General features: G+C 40.8%; 1 protein-coding gene across 2 annotated transcripts in view; it reads right to left on the reverse strand.

Annotated features, from left to right (window-relative positions):
* Positions 1-584: 584 nt before the first annotated feature.
* IARS (isoleucyl-tRNA synthetase) overlaps positions 585-24666 on the reverse strand; it is a 95863-nt gene continuing 71781 nt past the window's right edge. For both annotated transcript variants that reach the window (XM_027701184.1, XM_027701183.1), the window contains exons 22-35: positions 23630-23721; positions 23188-23265; positions 22687-22808; positions 19525-19627; positions 19318-19401; positions 14889-15063; positions 13868-13971; positions 13508-13603; positions 12487-12663; positions 11593-11704; positions 10437-10562; positions 6644-6787; positions 5532-5684; positions 585-1206 (exon numbers count right to left, since the gene is read on the reverse strand). In XM_027701184.1, the coding sequence (XP_027556985.1) occupies positions 1124-1206; positions 5532-5684; positions 6644-6787; positions 10437-10562; positions 11593-11704; positions 12487-12663; positions 13508-13603; positions 13868-13971; positions 14889-15063; positions 19318-19401; positions 19525-19627; positions 22687-22808; positions 23188-23265; positions 23630-23721 (1649 nt within the window). In that variant the 3' untranslated portion in view covers positions 585-1123. The remainder of the gene's footprint in view (positions 1207-5531; positions 5685-6643; positions 6788-10436; positions 10563-11592; positions 11705-12486; positions 12664-13507; positions 13604-13867; positions 13972-14888; positions 15064-19317; positions 19402-19524; positions 19628-22686; positions 22809-23187; positions 23266-23629; positions 23722-24666) is intronic.

The following is a 24666-nucleotide window of genomic DNA, read 5'->3' on the forward strand; positions in this document are numbered from 1 at the left end:
TCAGCAATCTTAGTTTCACAGATGAAACCTGGATGTTTTTAAATGTGACAAAGAAACCCCACAACACACCATAAATTTGATTTCTATGTCACTATGCCAGCTGACTTCCAGGGAAAGGTAGAGGGCAATGTCCAGTATTCATTAAACTGAACAGGCCAGTGATTCAGGAGGTCCAGGCACTGCCATTTTTAATACTGATATAAATAATTTTATATAAGCTGAATGCCAGGGACATGGTTTACTTCCAAGGAGTACTTACAATTTTGGTATGGTCCACTACTGCACAGTAGTCACTCAGAACATCTATTTATAGTTATTCCCACTAACACAGGGTTATCACAAACAAGCTTTGGCTTTTATTCATAGTGTAAAGATGAAAAACAGAGTCATGGAAAAACGTGCTCAGCAAGACTCTGCTCTTCTCACAATGTTACCACATTAATACCTGCCAGTACCACCATGCAAAGAGCCCCTGGTGTTCAGCACAGACATTTTCAGATCTCAGGTGTCTCTGGGTGTTCCTGATCCTAAGTGTTGTCTTCAGAAATCCTAAGGATGCAAAGGACTCTGAACACAGGGAAACAAGAGTTTGGAGATGAAGCAAATTTATTGTTCCAAGTGTTGAATTCAGGGAGTATTTTAAATCAACAGCCACACACTTCATGAAAATCCAGCTAGTATGAATGGACAAATCCAGGTCATCCTTAAATAAGTTACAAAGCTATTGTAGGATGGTGTATATGTATCAGAGAGCCTCGTAGGTAACCCATGGTTTAGAAAAGATGCCCTCTGCTCAAAGGACAGGCAGAGAACAGCATCACTGAGGTACTAGTCCCACTTCTCTCAGGCAAATTTCTGCATAGATATCTAAGGTTAAGGAGTTCTGACACTTTCTGAAGAGCTTTTACAGCATCATAAGGTAACATAATGAAAATACATTGTATTTGAAACCAAAGAGCAGCATATTAGACATGCACTGGTAGAAAACATCCTGTGTGCCACTAGAGATGTTAAAAGTACCATACACAACTTGGATGTTCATCTAAAAGCATATTCATTCCCTTGGACTTCGTTTTTTTTGTGGAAAAAAGTCTACATGGTCTTCTTCATAAAAGTGGAATTCTCAACATTCGGCTGTGGTGGGTATGACATGAACATACAGGGTCTTCATGTTCAGGTTCTTCATGGAGATGTCCTTCGTGATCTCTGAACCAAGGAAACAAGAGAAACACCACAGTTAGTGCTCTTGCTTACAGGGAAAACTATGAACACTTTTTTTTTGCTTTATTCAGACAGTTCTGCTGGTTCCATCACAGGGGGACTGGGACAGAAACCGCTCAGCTTAAAATTCCCTCCTGTTAAAGCCCAGTGCACGAAAGGCAGTGTCACCACAAGTCAGGATTGTCCCTGCAAGGGCTGAAGAGACTGTTTTATGTCACAAAGTAGAACTTTTTGAAAGTCTTTGTCAGCTCCCAGCTTCACATCCAGACAGAGAATTAAAATGCCATGATATTAAAACAAAATTAACAGTACAACACAATGCACTGAAAGCCAGAGTCCCTTGTAAACAGCATGGAAGAGCAGCCATACAGAGAACCAGCTCCTCCAGCAGCCCAGCTCTGATGGAACACAAACCAAAGTCTGTGTGCAGAACAAGAACAGGAACATGCAGACACTGGCTGCAGTTTATTTGCAAAACAAGGATTGCAGCTGTACCTGCTGGAAAACTAACACTGGAATCTTGTCGAGAATGTCTGAAGAATTTCATACCACACCGGATCAATTCCCTGAGTCTTTTCACAGCTACATGCCCATAGTTTGGAACTGTAATAGGATAAAGTCTCCCCAACAAACCTCTGAAGGATAGAGCATATTTCTAACAGGCTGATTCAGGGTAATTCCCCCTGGAACACAAACACAGAGTAATCGCACTTGTGGCCAGGGAAAGTCACCTGCAAAGTTTGTAGGAGCTGGAAATCTCTTTCTCTGTGACACCTTCCATTTTTCCCAAGGAGTCAGGTGCTTGCTGGCTCAATGCTTCCAGCACCCATCAGCTCTACCAAACTACCCCACTGAGAGCAGAGTGTCTGCAATACTGGGAGGCATGGCCTTGAAACAAAAGTCACCTCAATAAACAGAGGCCTCTTTACTGAGAAACTCTGGAGTGATAAGAAACTTGGAAGGTAAAAACACACTGAAACCCAAGGTTAGGAGTGTTGGGGTTATGGGGTGACCCTGCACCCTGGAACCCCCACAGCCAACCCCCAGCAAAGAGAAGACAACATTCAGTTTGGGCACCAGCACAAAGGAGAGATGAACAAGCTCCAGACTGGCTGGGGGCTTCCAGTGCAAATTCTTTGCAGTGCCCTGCTCTGTGTCACAGCCCTGAGGACTCATCCTCACACAGCCCATGTGGGAGAGGCATCTCTGGGCTGCACCCATGGATATCAGGGCAGGGCAGTTTAGTTTTCAGTAACGTGATGTCCAAGTGAAAACTGACTCCAGAAAAGGCAGCGAGGAGTTCTGCTTCCATGCAACACTAGGCAGGGGCCTTCTAACATTAAGGTCCCCATTTTGCTGTGAAAAACATGAGCTTTTTAGACTGAGCAGATAGTCTGACTTGATGTTTAATGCCATTTTTAAATTAAAGAATTGAGAAGTCCTTATGGATCACAATGGTACTGTTTTTAAGGAATCCTCTTCCCCAGTGTAATACTCTGTTTTAAGCAGCTGAATATCCATCCACAGAGCTAAAGGAGTGGAGCTATAATCCAATTCAGCAATTAGGGCTTTATTCCCTCACTAAACTTCCTTCTCTCCCCAGGACCATGTTCCATCAGGATGTAAAAATGTTAGTCTGGTCTGCAGAAGCAGCCAAACAAACTATGAACTTGGTCTCCAAGCCCCTTATTAAGTATTTCTTTTTAAGATCCTGAAAAATTAGAAACTACATGAAGCTACTATTTTCAACAGTATTTAACTCAATAATTACTTTTAGAAACTGGAAACTTGATTTATCAACAAAGTGTAAGGATATCCTCTTTCCCATGCCAATTCCTCCAGGGAAAGGCTTTGCAGGGAGCACATGGAAGTGTCACCATTATCCCCAAAATGGCTCTGAATCAGGTACCTGGAACTTGTGTCTCAGGCTCGTGAATAAGCAACATTCACCACTCTGACATTTATTTATGGGATGTTTTTCCAATATTACAAAGGGGGAGTGAAAAACACATTTGTTTCTGAAGAGCTGGCGAGTTTTTGTGCAATGGACAGCAGATGCCCAACTGTCTGGACCAAAAAGGTTTACAAAAATAATCTTTTCAAAACCAATAACTCATTTTCCACCAAGTGACTGGTTTGCTTTTTATAAAACAGGCATCAGCTTTCCAATTCATGGGTTATTTTCATCAAACATTTCAAACGGTTAACAGCAAATACTTTTTTTATTTTTAGAATAAACCATTGGAAACCTCCTCAAGAGACTGAACTTTTTTGTTTTGAAGGTAGGACCTTGAATAGATGGATTAGAAGATGAATAGGGGACTACAAAGCTGCAACAATACAGAGAAACATTAACTGACCTAATGTTTTCTAGAGGCATCAAAGCATTTTATGAAGCACTTATTTATCATATAAAGAGATGTGACAATAAAGTACAGCAATTTCAGTGTTTAAACAATTAAAAAAAGTTATTAAGGGAGCTGCATGGTGAGAATTAAATCTGAGATAGCAGAAGTGCAGCTACATGGCACAAGCACATGTTAGCTGCACAAATAAACCTCTGGGACCAAGTTCTCTATAACCCAAAAAAGACCAAATGCTTTGGCCTTGGAAGAGTTATCAAATCTGTTCTTTCCCATCACTGTGAATTGTCACTTTATACAGTTTAATTAAAGTTGAAATAGTCCTGAAGAATCCATACTACAAATGTTACAGCAATTCATTTCCCTTTCAGGTAAAGGCATTTTTAAAATCCTTATTTAAAGTGAGCCTTAAAGGCCATGCAGTTTCCTGTCCTGACAGTTACTGCCCTCTTTCAAAGCTCTAAAATTTTCTACAATAGCTATTTTAGTATCTGAACTAAATCATATAGTGCTGTAACAGTGACAGGAACCCAAAAGAAACTGTGTATAACATCAATCTCCTGACTGGCTGAATCCCTGAATGCCCAGTCAGCAAGGCTGTGCTTGCTGACTTTTTTGGTTTATGCAAATGAAGTGTGGTTGATTTACTTGGTTCTTGCACCTTGTGCTGTTTCTGAACACTCCAGTTCTGTTTGTTAACACCATCCAGCACATCATTTTTGGCATTAGCTCAAACTACCACTAGAAAGTCTTATCAATATTTGAGACCCATTTTTGCTACAAAAAATTGGCTTTTGAATAAACAGAGTTCAGGTCACATGAAATAAAAAATTAAAACAAGCAACCAAAAATCCACAATAAAAACCCCCACACCTCCTTGCTCCCATTCTAACCCATCCTACTTGAATCCTCCAGCACTGGTGGACACCTGAGTGACCCCAGTTCTCAGCAGCTGCACTAGAGCTGCCCTTCCCCTCCCCTCACCAGCTGACAGCACCTCCTGAGGAAACCCAGCCCGTCCTATGATGGCCAGTTTAAGCAAGATGTCCAACTTCTGGACAGGTAACTCAGTGTGTGAAAGCCAAGGGGGTCATGGATCCCTCCCAGACAGCTCCTAAACCATGTCACTGATACACTGCAGACAGAACCCTTTACATCATTTCATTCCAAGAGCTGAATTTTCCTGAATATAGAAATATCTGTTTTGAGTTGTTTGGTTTTTTCACCATGTGGTTTCCAATCCATTCTTCCTGTCAAATGTTAAGTCCTAAATCTCTCAGGTCCAACCTTTTAGCCACAAGTGGCTACAGCTTTAGTCACACCTTTCTCATGAATCCTAGATTTTGTTCCTCAGCCTCACCATCTGTCTGTGGTTTTGGAAGGTTCTTTAGCACTTCAGATCTGTGACTGTGTGCTAAAGCTTCCTGCTTCCCAGGTATTTGGAATGAACAGGAGCAGCTGTACCCTACAGAGTCTGACCTATTCACCTACTCCAACATAGATCCAATACTCTTTTCCACCCACTCCAGTTCTCCAAGAGGAAGACAAGGCAACAATATGAGTGTCACAAGAACAATTTGAACAGGTTCTTCAAATATTCATACTTTACCCTCACCCTCTTCTAGGAGGAGGTTCACTCTGCTTAGTCACTGCAGCCTGGCACTGCCATTCCCACTCTGACTGACCTTTACTGTACAAGGAAGAAGCTTTGACAGAACTTGTCTTGGCCACTTGACAAAGGCAATGCATAGGAGCTTTGAATTTCTAACTGGATATGTGTGCTTAAAGGATTTTATTTAATAAATATTGGATTACTGGACAAAATTAGAAACCAATGTGTAAATAATGTGCATTTAGTAATTCAACTGGATCTCAGGTTACATGAGCTGCTTCTCAAGAAAAACTTCCAAGTGTCCTCAGAAAAGCAAACCAAAGGTTTGTGCTTACCATGAGTTAGTGCTTCATCCAGGAACAGTTTTAGCCTCCTGCTTCTGAGCCCAAAAACTTTTGCTGTTTCATGTAGAAGACCTTTGTACGTTAATCCATTCTGACCAACAGGATTTTCCATTAGGAGAGTTCCCACTGTTCCTTTCTGACATTCTGGACAAGACAAACAGCTGAGTCACTATTGGTGAGCAATGAGATTATTTCACTTATCTTAGTAAATTAAAATTTAGGATTTCCTCTTCCATTTCATCTCTATTTCTTCATAATACTGAGAGCAATACCAGCCTACAGATATTCACTAAGTAAGTTCATGGATTATAGAATCAGAAGTGTAAAGTGATTATTGGCAGCTTGACCAAGAGCAGAAAACTTTGCAGAATTCTTTACCTGAGTCCACAGGATAACACAGAGCCTGGGAAACATGAAATATTTCAACAGGACACAGAAACCACTAAGTGCAGAAGCTTTACAAGATCAAATCCCTCGTAAAAACCACATTTTTGGCCCCAGCAGGTTCCCAGTAGTGTCAATAAGATTCCACATGGACAGTGCAGAAAGGGCTCATACCAGGGCAGAGATTAAGCAAGTTACTAACAACAGAGCTGCTCCAACACAAGGTTTCAGAAAAAAAAGCTACAAGATTTGCAGCCAGGAAACAGAATTACACACACACATATCTATACTCCAGATCACGTTAACAATACAATTCATTTGGCTTTTAAATAGCACTAAGAAATGTTTCACAGGCTGTCTCCAATGTCTTGATAAAGAGTTGGTTCTTCATTCAGTTTTGGTCCATTTTAGACTCAGCCTTTTCAAATAAGCTGCACAGGGGAGCTGATGGTCAGAAACAGAAAAACAATGCCCAAGGGCTCATGTTTAACTGCTGTTCCTTATCTCAAACTGGCTGTCCTTTTTCTCTTAGGAAAAGAGGGAGAAAAGCTAAATATAAACATTGTGTTTATCAGAAAGCAAATACTAGAGAAAAATTAAGAAAATCACTGTCTGCCAATGAAAACTTAAGTACTTCTCTTCACCAGCAAGTGATGATGGCCAAAGCTTCCATCCCAGAAAGCTCAGCCTGTAACTGAGGAGATCAGTATCCCACACACCTTGTGGTGCTGCATTCATGAGCTGTAAGTTGATATACTGGCAGAGCAGGGCAGCAGGAGAGCTGATCTGGGCAGGGGCTGACCCTGCTGTCACATGCAGAGTCTTTCCGCTCAGGCCCAGCAGGTCTGTCTTGTTCACCAGTTCTGCAACAGAAAGTGAGACCAGTCAGGTCATCGTGGGGAGCTGAGCCCAGTGCCCACTCCAGGAGTTGACAATGAGGCTTCTCACTCCTCACTCCACTGCAGGAGTGTCTCCTTCTTCACAATTCCCTCCTCAAGAAAGAGCTTTTCTCTGGTTTGAAAAGCGGGATTTGTGCTGAAATATTTTGTTTTCACACAGAGTACTTAGTTTGCTGTAGAAATCAGCTCCTACATAATACTCCTTATGCAAATAACACACAACTACTTATGCAATAAAACCAGTAAAAGAACTTCAAACAAGCAACAAATTATTCACTTACTCATTTCTATCTCATTAAATGAAGACCTGTGATCTTTGCTTGTACCCGAACTCCCCCAAGCTGAAGCAGCACTGGGAATGTGCTACTATGCAACATCAGGATATTTATTAATATTGAATACATTAAACTCCATATATTCATATACATATATAATCTTTATAAAGGTTTAAAGAAAAAGGCAAAACTTCATTGCTGCTACTCCAATTCAGTTTCCAGGAGTGCAGATGTCCCGATGCTGGTGCCCACCCGGCAGTGCCCAAACACTGCCCTGGCATGGCTGAGGTGCCAGGCACATGCCCCAGCCCACAGGAGGGGGAGCTGCTTTTGGTTTCACTTCCAGGAAAGCAAGAAAACAACTAAATTAACAAGTGGACAAGAATTACCAAGACCTCATCATATGGAACAGGAGCCAGGGGCAGGTTTTTCCCAGCACAGCCCTAAAGCAGCACAATTTATGGGTCACGGTAGGAGAGAGAGCACAGTGAGCAGGGTGCTGACAGAGCTACAAACACCCAGCTCCAGTAACTTCCAGTTTACCATTCCCCAGCTGCTGGGATCCATGCAGGGCAAGGAGGAATGAGCTGCAGTAACGGGGGTTTGCCTATTTAACAAATTAGCATTTGGCATTACAGAACTGCTGACATTTTCCCAGGGAAGAGCTTATGCAGAGTGCTGTCAACGGAGCCTGTTCTTAGAACCCTCTAATAAGAGCAAGAAAAAGAAAAAATGTGAGTCATTTCTTCATATATAACAACAGACTTGAAAGCAAGCAGCTATTACAAGTGCTCATCAATATTAAAATCACTTTTAAAGTCATCTCTCCCTGCAGCTGAGATTTAAGTGGTAATGTTCTGCTAAGGTGCCTTGCAGCCTCATGGCCTTTTAAAAATTAAAGACTAAGAAAATAAATCTTTGTGCACTATTGTTCAGAAAACAATGTTAAGAATAGATTTTAAAAAAATTAGCCATCTGAAGATGAAACAAGACATGGACTGAGAAGTTCATAGGGGGATTTTTGTCCCCCCTCCTATTCCCTTCCCCTTTAAGCCCTACATGATTTACAGATTCATTTCTTCCTGCAAACATTGAAAAAATGAATTTTTTTTAATAGGACCTTTTCAATATGGGCTACTGCCATAAAAGATGAGTGCAAGTCTAAAAGCATTCCCTTCAAGAAGTTTAGAAAGTTTTCAGCAATTCGGAGCAAAAAGAAAGTCACAGACAACTGTTTTACCATTTGACTTAAGCCCAGGCTCTTCCCTCTGAATGACTTTTTTTTTTTTTAATGTTAAGAGACAAATTCTATTCTCAGTTTCTGAAGGTCAGTACACATCCCAGAGTCTTGCTCAGTGATTGTGCAGTTCCTCAAAATACCTCAATACACTGCTGGGAAGGAAATGTTTATCCTATTATTTCAATGCTGTACTGAAAACCAGGGACATGACATATTTGAGCCTCCCTTAATACAAGAACTGCCTGGTCCTGTGCCATTACACAAACCATAAGTAAATCTTCATTACAATTAGAAAACAAGATAATAAATTACTGCAAGTAAAGTGGACAGCCCTAAAAACCACAGGAAGAGAAATATGGAGCCAGAAATATGGTTTTACTGGGTCACAATTTTATTAACACACATGGGAACAATTCAGCAACAACTTGTCCGGAGTGCACGACTTTCCTCTGCAATTCCTCTCAAACAGAGCAGCTGATCCCAAGCCCTGCCTCACCTAAGGAGGCCCTGGAACCACCATGAGGCCTCACCTGACATTACCCACGCCAAGGTTGGGCAGATAAATCAAATGGATTGTATCCAAAGCAAACATCAGCAATTCCAGGTCCATTGTCTGACCTCTCTAAGAGGTATTTTCCTTGCACATGCTTTCCACTCTGACTCAGGGAGCTGTACCTTCTGCTGATCAATACTTGTTTGACAAACTGCAACAAAAGTGAATTTGATAATCTAATCTTTCCAAGGGAATTTCCATATTGTTACTAAGTGGGCAGGGGAAAAAAAACCTGCTCTGTCCAGACCACTTGCAAAGAGTGAAAGTTTAAAATCAGCACATCAAGATGGGAAGTCCCCAAATGATCCCTACAGAGCAAAGGTGACATGGAAAGGAAAGGAATAAAGCTTTTGTTACTACAGCAGAAAAGAAACTCTCAGCAAGAGGGAAGGTTTCCATTTTCTTTACCAATTCTTTCAGGAATTCCACATTAATGGATTTATGCTGCTTCCTTTTTGTTCTATTAGTGACCAGATAAGGAGTTAAACTGTTCATAATCTTAATGGAATGGGAGTTTCCCAACTTTTCTTGGCCTTTTGTAGGTCATCTCTTAATATCTGTGATAGCAATGAACAATACCAGTCCACACTGCTAGGAAGGATATCCTCACTATTTGGAAAAGGACTATTCCCTCCTTTAAACACAACTGAAACTCGAGGAAGATACTGAGGAATTTCCTCTAAATCACCTCTAACTGAGAGCAAAGAATAATCCTTTTGTATGATAGGACTATTCAGTTTAGCTGAGCACAACCTGAGAGAGGTTTATCACAGTAAGGGAACGAGTGACATCAGATGTGGAAACCCCCAAAACATTCTCCTGGAAATATTTTCAGGATAAGTCAAGAAACTAAAGATAAAGATGGTAACAGTGACATTACGGACACAAGTAAGACTGTTCCCCTACAGATGTCATTGGTGGACAAACTGGTCACCCTGAGCAGTGCCATGAGCACCTCAAAACAGACAACTCAAGAACCTCCCCCTCAGATGTACTGCAGAAATGTTTCTATGACAAAATACTACGGAAAGTTTTTGTAGCCATCCAATTACCATTTTTGCAGTATTTTTAATATTTGATAGCTTTTTCTAAAAAGAAGAAATGCAGAGAATCCTCAAGTTTTTCCAGGGTGAAAAAGCAGCATATTTTTTTTTTCTACAGACAGAAGTGAAGTTCTCATCCTGCCCACTGAGGCATTAGGAAAAGGAAAGCATGGAAAAGGTGATGGCAGCTCACCATCAATTCATGGCACAGCCTGGGCCTGATGGAAACCCTGAAATAAATCAGATTTTGCCCTGAAGAGAACTGCAATGGAAGGAAGATAACAGAGGAGATGAGCACCATTTAGCAGCACCTTTTGGAAACATTCTGATTGTGACTATAAACACAGTCTCACAAGCTAAGTACTATAAAATGGAATATTTCCTTACCCATTTTCCTGTCAATTTTAGATAGATATAAATTATACAGTAAATAATTCTACAGTAAACAACTCCTAGATGCTACTAGAAAGACTTCCAATTTTCCTTTTCATACTCCATTTACCTGTGTTTCCATTAAAAACTGTCAGTTTTGAATTTTTAAGACCAAAAATGCAGGAGACAGCATCTACAAGTCCAGTGAAGTTCAAGGTGTTATCTCCTTTTGGATTTTCCAGCAGCAACACACCATCTAAAACCAAAATAAGAAATTAAAATGCAGTTTGTGAGCAACATCCAAGTTCCAATGATTTTCTAGTGATGCTTTCTCATCACTAAACATCACTTTCAGCGAGTTTCTAAACTGGCAATGCTACATCTTCCTAAAATTATTTTAGTAAGAAAGGGAAAGAGGAAAGAAAACAGGGAAATGGACTGAAGTGCACTTCAGATTTAGAGTATAGAAGTTTTATTTGTTTTTATTAATAAAGCAGTCAAATTTGTATGTCACTAAAGTATAACCCTGTATTATACTGATTAAAAACTGGCAGACTCCGAGATGGTCACCAAACTTTTACAGCTGGATTCATTATCATTCAGGGAGCAGCTCTGTGACCATGTTAACACTTACTTGATACATACACTGTCAACTCATGTAGGAAAAAAAAATCCCTAAGTACATTTAGTTTTCCTTCTTTTAATATATAATTCAACCTTGTAATACTTTTACCAATATCACTGCTCTCATCTTTTCATTATCCAAAACACAGTTGTTCTATCATCTAGTTTTATTTTATAATCATATGATCACAATATAATCTATAATCAATATAATATACATATTATTCTCTAGTATTCTTTTCAGCCCTATGCTTTATATCTAAGGTTTTCAAAGCATCTCCTCCACATCAAGGCATCACCTGCACTGACAGCACAACATTAGGAATTAGAGATTCTCAACATTCATGGTCTGAGCACACACACAGACACAGTGTGTGCACACCCCCAGACAGACACTCACATACAGACCCCCCTGTGGAACTTAAATAACTCCTGTGCACACCTGAGTATCTCCCCCAGAAGGCACAATGGTCAATGTGTGGTTTTACTTTGAATACACCTACTTCCAAGAATTATTTAAAACTCCTATTGGAAGGGAGGTTGCACTATCTTTCAAACAAATTCATGGCTCCAGCATTCACCAGACCAAAACATCCTAACCCATCTTTTTGCAAACTATCTTTCACACCACCCCTGACAAATCAGGCTGGGTACATTCCTACCTTGCTCTGTCCCATTGACACAAACTTTGAGGTTGACGTAGGCACAGGCTGGACCAACAGACTGACACACCCCCCCTCGGACAAGGGTAATTTCTAGCTCTGATCCCTTCAGCTGAAGAAAGAGAAATATTATCGTGATTTGGATATTGTTTTATTAAACCAACACAACAAAATATTTTCCTTAAATAAACAAAATGGCCCCTCCAGCCATTCTGTCAATCAAATTTTAAGTTGGATATATCCCACGCTCTGGTCTATCTGGCCCAGCAGGACATTTACGCTGAAAAATACTTCACCCACAATTCTGCTGGGGATGTCTTTTGGATGGAGTAAGTTTGAATAAAACCAGGGCAAAAGTGTTGTCAAATATGTCAGAAGAAGCAATCAAAGAAAACAAAGGTAATTGCTGTTCCTTTTCAACAGCACATTTGAACTGTCTGTGAAACTGCACTGTCACCAAGGACAACTTCAGCAACACAGGGTAGGGAAAAAAGCAGCCTTAAATATTAATAACTGAAGTTGGTCTTAAGAAAAATTTAGCTTTGAAGGAAGTTCCATTACAAAAGCATATTAACCTAAAGAAATCAGAGCAACAATATTCTGGCTGTCTAAACAATGCACTAATCCAAGTACAAATAACTGTGTATTAAGCTTACACAAACAACTAATTATTCATTTATTTTGGTACCCAAGCAGTTTCATTTTCAAAAACACTACACATACAGAAACTAAATATTTTTCTTTTTTAAACCAAAAACACTAATCTAGAAATTTACAAACATGAAACAATATCCGCTATATCCCATAAATAAACGTTGACATTTTTCACTGGAGCAGTTTGTTGGGTTAAAAGCAGATAAGATGAGCTATGCAGTCAGAGTTTTTTCTTCTTACTTGGGTTGTTTCCTGGATGAGAACTTCCTTTGAGGTAGGCACCGGGTAAGGCTTCAGCTCAGCCTTTATTGTGGCCAAAATGAAATCTGCATGTTCCTTGATAACAGTGTCCAGGTATTCCCCCTCTGGCTGGGACCTGTAGTACACTGAGATCTCATCTGTAGGAACCAGATTCCGCTGTAGGACACACAAATACACTATTACTGACAGCAAAATTACAAATTAAAAGAAGAATACTTGTTAAGTTAAAGAAAAAAAAAATCGTTTTAAGATATTTGCCAGGGATTTGTCAAAAGTTTCCACAAAAGATTTAGAATAAAACAATCCCTGTGTCACAAAGGCAAGAGCCTTGAAACATGGGAGTGTATGCAAGATTAAGTATTTTCAGATTCATTTAAGGGAAAATAAATTATGGCCTCATGTCACTACAGAACTAAATTTAAATCATCCAACAACATAAGAGTTTTCATGGCCACATTCCTTCCCAGCTTTATTTTGTACAAAAATAAATCCACATAAGTTTTATTTTATATATCTGTGTATTTCTATATTAAAATGTTTACATACATAAATCTACATAGGTAGGTATATATATATAAAATCTACACAAGTGTATATATAAAAATCTACATAGATGTATATATATATATGGAAATCTACATACTTATATATATTTTTAAAAATTAATATAATATAGAAAAATAGCTATTTTGGTACAGACTTGTATTTTTTCAGTCTTATGCTGAAGAAAGGTCCCTTCCAACTCAGATTATTCCATGAATCTATGATTTATGCAGCCTTAACTGCACAGATATCTTTTTCAAAAAACGTGTCCCAAGAAAATTTTCTTTTTTACATCCTTTGGATTCTCTTGCAAGAGCTCTAATCAGAAGGTTACATATGAGGAGTAAATGATACATGGCTTCATGTTTAATTAAAAGGGTCAGTTTCTGTTCCATATTGCCCAAAGATTGCTGCAAAGGAAATTAAAATGCCTTGGCCCAAACCATTCCTTCCTCACCTTTTTGCGAAGCTTCTGGATGCGATTAATCACTTCCCGGGCAACTCCTTCATCCACCATGGACTGGTCTGGGGTAACATCCAGCAGAACTAACACCTGAGGAAATGCACAGAAAGAAGAATTCAAGAGACGGGCTCCCGAAATTTGTTGAACTACCTGAATTAACAATCCCACCCCAGCTTTCACCTCACCGTTTTCCTATTACTTTTAGAGGAACTCTTCCCTTAATCAAAACAAAACGGAAAAAAAACAAACCACAAAACCAAAACAAACAAACAAACAAACAAACCCTCCAAAAACCAAACCAAAACAAACCAAACCAAACCAAAACAAGAGAAGAAGAAGTGACCAATAAAATACCTGAGCATCGGAGTGTGCCTCAAACTGGGAGGATCCTTCCGCGATCTGATACATGAGCCGGAGATCTTCCCCATGGAGTTCGTGTCCTTCTACAACAATGGTGCCTGCACAATTGGCAGAGGAAGAGCATCTCTTACCAGAGTAAAATACCACAATTCTAAACTCAAAAGTATCAGACTCCAAACACATGTACTGCAGTACATCTGCAATACAGTGAAACAGCAGTTAAGCACTAGTGAGCAGCAATGAACTACCCACATTCCCATTTTTCACACAGGCACTTCTCCAGGCAGCAGAGCTCACTCAAACACAGGCACTTCAGCAACTGTTGGTGGGGAACCATCTGAATGGAATAAAACCTAAAAATAACCTGTGTACTCCACCAAATCCCAATTTCCATTTAAGCAGTTCACTAAACAGATATAGCTGCAAAATTCACACCCACTTGTAACTCTGGAACTGAAGGAATGCTTTTAGAATAAAAACTATTGCATGAATACTCAGTTCCAAATTGATTCAGTCTCACAGAAAACTTATTCCCTGCTTCATCTTGGTCTTACAGTAGCACTTAAAATTGTAGAATATTCTGAGTTGGAAGGGACACACAAGGATTGAGTTCAACTCCTGGCCCTGCCCAGGACACCCCAACAATCCCACCACAGGCCTGAGAACATTGTCTACAGTTCCTTGAGCTCTGGCAGCCTCGGTGCTGTGTGACTGCCCTGGGGATCCTGTTCAGTGCCCAACCACCCTTTGGGGGAAAAACCTTTTCCGGACATCCAACCTCAGCCTCCCTGGATGGGAAGAAACAGTTTAACAGGAGGACAATTTAATATTAGTGTACACAGCCATTTCTAATCTACTGCCAGCAAAATAACAGTAAAACTAATAAACCCAAATTTTCTCCTATTCTCATAACAAAAAATTTCACAGGGATGATAAGAGGGCAGTAGGCCTCACGCTCCCCTAAGCCCACAGCAGGATATATTGCCATTGTTCAGGGGTTTGCACCACTACAGACCTGTCTCCTGGAACTTTTCCAGCTGCTCACTCTTCAGCTCTTTGATGGCAGCCACGAGAGGTTTGAATGCCCCCTTGAGGCGCCTGCCCAGCACCATGTGGTCTGGCTCTGCCCTCAGCCGCACCCCGTACTTCTCCTTGTCCGCAGACAGCGTCACCCGGCGAACATTCAGCTCCTGGATAAAGACACCGGGAGAGGAGAAAGTGAAGCTAAAGAACAGCCATCTCTGACAGCCATGGAAAGAAAGGGCACAGAGCAGAGGCCACGGTCCCAGGGAAGGTGTAAGCCTCAAGCTGCAAACTCTGTATGTGGCCGTCTCAGTGGTCTAAGTCACTGGCCAACACTGGAAGAGCAAATAAACCCAACCAACATGGAACCCACCCCTTCAGCAGCCCTGTCCTCACCCTCAGCCTCTAGGTACCATTTCTCTGTTATTAAAAGACATCAGCCAGCTCTCAACTCAAATCAGGCCCCTATTCAACAGCCCTTTTTATTTCACCCTCACAACTGCCTGAAGAGCTAAACCCATAACCTCGGTGTGCAGTGGCTCTGGGAATGGCCTGGCAGAACTCAGGAAGGAAAATTCTGCTGAAACAGTCCTTTCAATATGCATTGAGCCAGGAAACTATAACCAGCAATTTCATGGTTTAAATTGTACAAAACTGCTCCATTTTGTCTCCTTCCTCACCTGTTCACTCCAGGTCCTCACTGCACAGAAAACCACCCTGGCTCAGAAAAGCTGCCGTGTGTGCCCTGCAGCATGAGATGAGTGTGCTGGAGCAGCCAAAACAGCTGAGAAAACTTACATGAAACTCAGGAGGGGGCCCAGACCAAAGACAGTATTTTGCCACTACAGAAACCTATGAATGCCCATTTTTCTAAGTTACACGTGCAGTTTTCGTCCCTGTGTCTGAAGGGAACATGGTGGTGTTGTGGGAAGTTTTACAGAAGAACTGACTGAGAGGATGGCATTGGTGCTACATGAGGAAAGACCAGGGCTAGAACCCTTTGGAGAGAGGAAAGCTGAAGGGGGATATGACTGAAGTTGTAAAATGTGAGAAGGTAAAACTGCTATTCACCAAACCCCTCAAGTGAGGGAACATGCACCAGAAAGAGTGGGAGAGGGGTTAAGAGAAGAATACAAGTAGTCAGCCCTTAGAACTAATGCTACCAGAGGAGCAAAGCAGGACTGTAACACCAAGTTCAAAAAGGAATTAAGCCTGTAACAGTAGGCACATGGAAAGATGTCAAAGGGAACAGGCAAGCACGTGCCTGTAGTGTCTGTAATGCAGGTGGTGCCTACAACAGGAGTCCACTGCAAGGGGTGGCAGGTGCTGGTGCTGTCTCTGCACGGCCCCTGCACTGCAGGACACTGCACACACACGGCAGGACTTGGAACAGACATCTCTAGTTTCACACAGTCTCACTCTGGTCCTGGTGTAACAGACCAGGGACAGACCTTGGAAAATTTAAATTGCTGACATGAACTCTTCTCCGGGCACAAACCTGCACGGATCTGCAGCACATTTCACTCTAATTCGGCAGGTTTGCTCTGTCAGGCTGCCCAGTGCTTGAAGCACTTTACTGTTTAATGTCCACTGGAAGGTTGTTAGAACTTACATCAACATGCTACAGAATCCCCAGGTGCACCTGGCAAGCAAACTACTCCAAGGCACTTAGGAAGCACAGGTAAATGGGAGCATCAGCATGACAGGACTAGCAAGTAGCCAAACACTTAGATTGAGAAATGATGCTTAAATACAACCTCTGAGCTGCAGCCTAATTCCCTAGGAAGTCCTACTGACACAAGGAGCCAAGAACACAACTGAATCTAATTTTATTTAATAGATATTTATTTAATAATTTTAGGAAATCTAATGAAAATTATGCACTTCAGAAATTCAGTTTCAATGGGGTGCTGCTGGAAATGAGCCCACGAGTGGTAAATGACAAACTCGTAGGGGAAAAGAAATAATAATTCAAAAAATAGCACAAACTGAGAGATGACTTTGAGCCCAATTAGATAAATCACAGAGAAGCCAACTCCATCAGGACAAGTTTTCTATACTAATTACATTAGGAAACCATTCTTCTGTACACATTATCCATTTAATAAAAACGGAATGGCTTCCAGAAACAGGCAAGTCTGTATCAGCCTCAGTGCTTTGACTTAAAACAGTTTTTAATTTTATCTTCCTAATTACTTAAAATTTGGTCCTTAACATATCTTTGAAGTCTCATGAAGATAAACCAAGGCAACCAGCCCTTCCCATCACCAGTGGGAAGACCTGTACATGGAATGCCTGAACATACAGGGGCCTTTCCTTGGTGCCATGTGCCCCAGCTATGCCCAGTCCTCAGAGCTGAGACAGAGAAATGCCAGTGCTGGGCATTCTCTGGGCTGGGCTCACTAAGCAAGCAGCCTAAGAAGGAAAATAAACACTGCTTATGTAGTTCTGTAAGAAATGAAAGACTGAAGGCCCCCACACTGCCACAGCTCCTGTGTCAGTTCATTCAGCGCAGTCCCAGACTCAGTCACACCACATCACCATAACACCAGTGACACATGAAACACTGACAGACCTTGGGTTTGCTGGAGAAGCCCATTTTCTCTGTTTTATAACAGCCCTACAAAGGGGTGGAGGTTGGAAGGAATACAAAGGCCGGATTAAAATAAGATTCTGACTGTGCAGAGAGTAAATTTACTCAGATAAAGCCCTTCCCTGGAAGCAGTTGGGAAGAGAAGTCCTGACCCAGGCTTGTAAATGGTCTCAAATACTAATGAATAAAATGCAACTGTGTCCAGTTGCTAAAAGCCTGCTGGATGTATTTCATTTTGTGAGCGTGGCTATTTTTGATGACAACTCCATAATCTGGACAGTTCTAATATTAAAATCCATTTATTTAAATGACTTGCTATGTTCTGAAGATGAGAGAGCAGGACTGCAGATCAAAGACTGCAGCTCCCTCTGCAAAAGTAATGAATGAAATTTTTGAAGAATTGACAAGTGTATTGTTCCAATTCTTTTGTCAGCAACTGCATGAAATTAAATGGTGTAATTTCTCTTACCGATTACCTCTGGCATCTGCAAATTTACTAGAAACACACTTCTGGCAATCACTAAAGGTTCTAAAGCTCTGAATACGTAGGAGGTCGATGAACAAAGCTGCAAACACACCTCAAACAAAGCTATCCCAGCCTGCCTGTAATCACTGACCTCTTTAGCTCTGCACCATCCCAGTAAACAACTGGATTGATTGCCATGTAGTACAATAAAACACACACTAAGCTTCAGCATCAGCTTCTTGAATTTTAAGATCCATAATAAAGACAAGACAATAGACAGTACTTGGTGTTTGTGCTTCCATAAAGGCATCTGAGCATGTTGTAAATCATCTCTGTGTAAGACACACCTGAACAGTGTCTGCAGTAGCAAATCAAAATAAATCAAAACACACTTATGTACAATCCAATTATGTAATCATTTACAAATTGTCAGGTGCCTCTGTTACCTTTTACTAGTTGCAGAAGTTGACAACGAATTTTGTCAGCTACCTTTTTGGAAGTAATTTCAGGAAGCAAACCTTACCTCCCTTAAAACTGGATTCTCCAGAATCCACAAATAGCTGGAGTAATGGATAATTACAAGTTTAAGAGAAGTCATGGACTATCCAGACTTGGAAGGGACCCACAAGGATCACCAAAGTGCAACTCCTGGCCCTGCACAGGACACCCCAACATGACTAAAAGAAGAAAGTGCAGCCCACTTCAGGAAGTGAAGCTCCAAAACCCATGAAGAGTTACTTTGCCTTTGGATGATGGGGCTTTTATCCAAACAAAGATTTGGCAGCAGGGCAGGTTGCACTTCTCTAATGGACACACACTCCAGAGGATTGCAGTGACATAAAGGAACAGATGAGTGGAAGAAATTGTATAGATCCACATCTCACTTATTTGACATTATAGTTCCTAAATGACATCGTGCAAAAATCCTCACTGGTCCCCTATTCTCTCTTCCCCTCTCCACCAACCCCTTCCACTTACTGCCAAAGTGGTTTTGATGCCCTTTAACTAAAGGAGATCATAAATTCTGTAATCCAACTCTTTGACAACGTGTAGTTGACTACTGTCTTTTCATTCAGGAAATGTTTTTTCTTTTCACTGACCAAAGAAAAGAACATTTCTAAAGCCTCTTGGTCTGCTGTGGTCAGTTTGAGCTATTAAGTATTTCTCAGTACTAACTGACTTCAGCTCCTCACCCAATTCCCTGCAGTTCTGCACACAGTACCCACTGATAACCCCTTTCATGACAATCTTTTTTAACTTCATTTTACCTGGTGAGTTATTAGTATCACCAATAGGGAAGGTTGGGGGTTTGGTTGTTCAGGTAACTGACACAGACAATCTAGTTAAGCATCATATTCTTACCTCAAGTACATACTTCTCTAAAGATCTGATGTTTTCCAGAGCCTCTGGATCCTGATGGATAACAACCACTTCTTTCAAAGGATACTGGGGAGAAGGAAAAAAAAAACAAAACAGAAACTTAACTATTGAATTTTCCCAGGCTTATCCCAAAGTTACAAAGCTGTTACACATTCCCAAGGTATGATAAGAGACCTTAAGAGTTCTAACCTTGACTGGGATGGTTTTTCTGTCTCTGATTACTCGCCCAAGCTCAATCACAGACTGCAAACAAGAAACGGCACTTTCAATTTTTTTGTCGATGAGATCCTCCCTAGATTGGAAAGGAAATGTTATATTGCTTCATTTTCATTGCACATTTGAGCAGATTGAAAGCATTTTACACCCCCTTCTCTGAAATCTCCTACAACAGACTCAGTTATGCCTTGGCTGGGGCAATTTGAAAAATGAACAAACAGGTTTTTCCCCTCTTTTTGTTGTGGAGAAGATGAGGAGGAAATAACTTGCTGAAAACAAATAGCGGAGCTATTTTTAAATCTTTTGTTAGCACCTCTCACAAGGTGGAGAAGATGGATTGAGTCATACTACCTATTCTATTAACATCCAATAAAAAGTCCAATTTACATTAATAATATCATAAGAAGATGCAAAAAGATATTATAAATAGGGTACTTATAAAGACAATGAATTACCCATAATGCAACAATTCACTAGATCTCAATTTTTCATCTTTTCCAGGAGTTACAGATATTTGAGTCTGAGGTTTTAGACAGCCTTGTCATCTTTCCTGGCTCCATCATTTTAATACCCTTTCATTTGGAGGCAAGGCAGGGTTGGGTGGGGTATTTTTTTGCCCTTTGGGGTTTTTTTTGGGAGGTGAGGTGGGGAGAGGATCAGGATTGCAATTTTGGCCTTTTTTTTCTGAGTGAGCTGATGTTCACATCCTGTTTCAAATGTACGAGCAGCCAAGAGTTCTGTAAACGAGGCTTTCTTGATTTCTCAAGTAGATGCATTACTTCAGCTGCTCTACTCTAAGATTGCACAAGTATCACATCAACACCAGAGGTACCAGTTTAAAAGACAGATGTGAATAAAATGAAGTGAATGGAGATACTTGCTGTAATATTATTTAGCAAAAGTACTGGGACGAAAACCACGTATCCCATAAGGACTGGCCAGGAAAAAAGAGCTGGTAAAGCAAAACTTACAACTGGAATATCCCCATGTTCTGCATTTGGGCTTTAAGATGTCACTACCTATTTTGAAGCTTTTGTTCTTCCAAAAGCCAGACCTTCAGGATGGTCCTCCAAAAACTTGGAAACGTGTAAGTTGCAAGAGAGCAGATTTTGCTCCCAGAAGGATTCATATAGGATTATGTGGCACTATTTCAATACTACTTGCCATTACTTAACAACATTGCAGAGCCACAAAATGACAATATTTTTCACAGACTGAATGCACATCCACCAAATTTAATGCAACCCATCTGTTCAGACACTAAGCAACCCAGTACTACCCCAGTGGGGTTTGTAACACAGGTATTGAGTCAAGTTCAGCTGTGAAAGTGGCCAAGTCCCTCAGCTTTATCTGCACTTACCCATCATATCGTTATAGTAGTATTTTCTGTAATTGCATCCAAAAATATCCCTTATTATTAACTGACAATATTGTCCTTATGCTGTCATCAGAAAAACATTCAGAGTCAATGCAATTATGTGCTTCACAACTCAAGGTGAAACTCAAACTCCAACACTAATCTGGTCTTGAAAACACATCTTTTTATCTGACAAGGGAACAACTGATACAGAAGGGAGCCAATAAATTACACAAACTAGTAACAGACAAAAATACAAACAAAAGAGGAAAGCTGTGCAAGCCACTCAAATATCTCATGTTGGCATGATAGAGCAGCAAGTCAAGTCAGCACTAACTGGAGTAAAAAGTGATTAATCCACTTTTAAATGCTCATGTTAAGGCCATGCCTGAACTGAGTCCCTGTGAATAGCTCACCCCCCTTCCAGGACTCCGTTCTCCAGGAGCTCAAACCCATTCCTGCCAGCTCACTGAGGAGGGCTGCATTCCTTGATTACATATTCTCCACAGCACTTTCCCAGGGAACAGAAAATCAGCACTGTCATTATGTCAATCTCCAACTCCCTGTTGCAATAACTCTCACTATTAAAGCTCTCAGGAAGACCATACACCCTCCTCAAAGGATACAGCATCCATAAAAGAAACACCATTATGGAAGGTTTAAATTTTTAAACTGGCACGTAAAGTATCAAGGTCAGATCCCCTGTCCTTGAGGGGTTTCAAACAGAGCTGCAACACTAAAGGAAAGTTCCTTCTCTTATATTCAGTGACCAAGAGAACACTGAGATGCAGGAACTAAATGCAGGGACTAACTTAATCCACTGCAATACCGGTGTGCCCCTCAGCTGGATAAAAAAAGCCCCCTCAAAACACCAAAACTAACCCAAAAATACTTCAGTTGCAAAGTTTTACCTGGGCTGAGTTGATACTAAGGATGACCCAGAGCACACATCCTGTACAGCCATCAGGGACCCAAACCTTTGGGATACACTGACACAACAACCCTCAGCCATCAGCAGGCACAGAACGATCTCTCCCGCAGATGAGGGATCCTCTTACAGGCAATCCCTGGACAATGGGTTAATTCCTGACCTGGAGCCAAAAGAACTCGCTCTGCTGGCTCCATATGTGTTCCACACAAACAACAATAACTCCAAACCTCGTGGGATCTGGAACCAAGAAAGGCCTAGAGATGGGGGGTGCACGTGTTCTTGCCAATGTAGGGTCTGCAAGGAAGTTCTCTGATCCTTTAGGGCCCTTCTGTAGGTGCTACAGCTTCTAGTCAGTGCACAGTTTGAGGAGTAAAAACCATATTCCTTGCCCACCATAAGAAAATATGAGTGGAGAACATGCATTCCTCCTAATTTTTTTCTTTCCTATCTATAATCCTTAACCTAACACAAGTCTACTGCCTCCATGCGGAGGGAAAAGAAATTTCCCAGCTAAAATTGACAGTGGAGTGTGAAGTTCACTGATAATGAAATTCTCTCCTACAGCAAAGAGACTAACATTAATCACAGCTTAATCAAAATTTAAACATTTTTTGCTTATAAAAAAGAGCATGTTGACTAGCATCCTAAAATTTTTTTCAGGGACAAAGGAATATTCACATTACTACAGCAGTTTGTTTTCTTGTTATGCAGTTTTAAACACAAATGAAGGAGCACTGTTCCATGAAATTAAAAAAAAAAAACCAACAAAAAAGCCCTAAAAAATTAATAAAACCCACCTCAAAAAATGACCAAAACCCCATTTTGCCACATAACAACTGCCTCTTACCTGACTTGGGGGAGCATGAGGTAGTGGATGCTTTCAGTGTTCTTTTCCTGAACCGAGGCCGGATCAATAAGTGTTTTCAGATTTTGGTACATCAGCTCAGTGATAAATGGAGTATATGGTGCCTGCAATGTTAAATCCAATCATCATCTTTATTGCTTGTACATTATGAATCAATAACACCATGAATTGCATAGGGACAGTTCAGCAAAAACAGTGCTTACAGTGTCTGCAACTATGACGTTATTCAAAATGCAGATTGAAATAAATGATGGAATTGGTACTGCTTATTTACCTCCTTCCCGACATTTACATGTTACTTTTGGGCATCACATAAGAAATCATAATGTCTCTTTATCTGGTGACATTTGCCTTCTTTTTAATACCATGGGGCAGAGAAGCCCCATAAAAAGGGGAGGTGGAAAACAAGGGGGAAGCTACACGAAGATGTTTTTACATTAACTACATTGAAGTGTTACTGACAGTGGGCTGTAAGTCCCTTACCATAAGTCTGCACATGGAGAACAAAACACTAAACAAGGTCTCCAAGGCCATAATGCAGTCTTCGGTCCCATTCTCACCCTATATGAAGAATTCACCAAAAAGAAAAGCAATTGCAATTTCAGGATCAGTAAGTTCACTTCAATAAACTTCAAAAATGCCCTATGTTAATGCAATACATTGGTTTTCTAAACCGTGTACATTTTGCTCAATTCCACCCAGCAAGTGCAGCAGAATCACTGGGCATTTTGTTGGACTGGTTTTCCTCATAAAGCAGAGGAGGAAACAAAAAAAGTTGACTTCTCATTCCCACTACCAGGCACGAACTGATAGCACTTAAAATCATAAAATGATTTTGTGTAGCCCCGTGGAGCTGCAATGCATTCCACTGACACAGAAAGCAGGGTTCAGTTCCCAGTGCAAGGCTGGAGCAGCACAGCCCTACCTTCAGTCTCCTGCGGTTCATTCTGACGTACCAGTTGGTCAGAATATCAACAAACTTCACCAACCGAGGGACCACCGTGTACAGCCTGTAAGCTGGAGGGAAAAAATGTTTCCTGGAGTTAATATTTGCCCTCTGCATCGAGCTCCTCGCTCATAAAAGCACATTATCATTTGCAGCTCTGGTGCAAATGAACACGAAACTTGAGCAGCAGCTCAAAGAAGGGACTGGACACGCTGTTATGTTGCAACTGTATTTTGAAATTGCATGTCATCAGTTCTGGTGCTTCAAGACAAACATCCACCAGCAAATTGCTTCCCTAATCCCACACAAACATGCGTTATGGAAGCCTTATGCTTTTATCTGACTCGTAAAGAGGATAGTGGATAAGAGACTATTAATCGCAGTGGATTTGGCAAATCCTAGATTTGCACATGCTGCAAATACAGCCAAGTCACTGGAAGTTTAACAGAAACTACTGTAGATCCACAAAATAAAATTTCCTTAATTACTGCCAACACTTCGTTTTTTGCTCACCGGATTTAAATGAGGTACCTACTTCAATCAATTCTCCCTGAATTAATTACAGATTTTTATTATTTTTCTAAGGAACACAGTAAGTTACAAGAATGCAAAGCAGCAGCAAGGCTGACGAGTTAAGAGAGAAACAGAGCTGTATTTTCAAGTTCTGTGTAACTTGAAAGCATGGAGGACTGCCAGCACCAAAGAGGTCACCACCAGCATCACTGTGCAACACGAAAACTAATTTCAGTTGTTCATGAGAAATTAGGGGTGTGGGAATGGACATCAAACAGGACTCAGTTTTTTTTAAGGAAAAACTTGTATATAACTTCTCTAAAAGCAACGAGCTTCTTGATCTTTATTCTGAATCAGTGTCATTAATCAAGCAGCTACTGAATAAAATGGTTCTTGGCTTTAAAAGCTCCACCACGCTTTTCACTGAGTTTTCTAAACCAGAAGTGTTTTTAAAGGCAGAGTAGTGGTATTTAAACCTAAAAAGGAAATGCTCAGAAGATTCA

This window comes from Neopelma chrysocephalum, unplaced genomic scaffold (assembly GCF_003984885.1).
Source record: "Neopelma chrysocephalum unplaced genomic scaffold, ASM398488v2 Primary Assembly neopelma1_151, whole genome shotgun sequence".
Classification (NCBI taxonomy): Eukaryota; Metazoa; Chordata; class Aves; order Passeriformes; family Pipridae; genus Neopelma; species Neopelma chrysocephalum.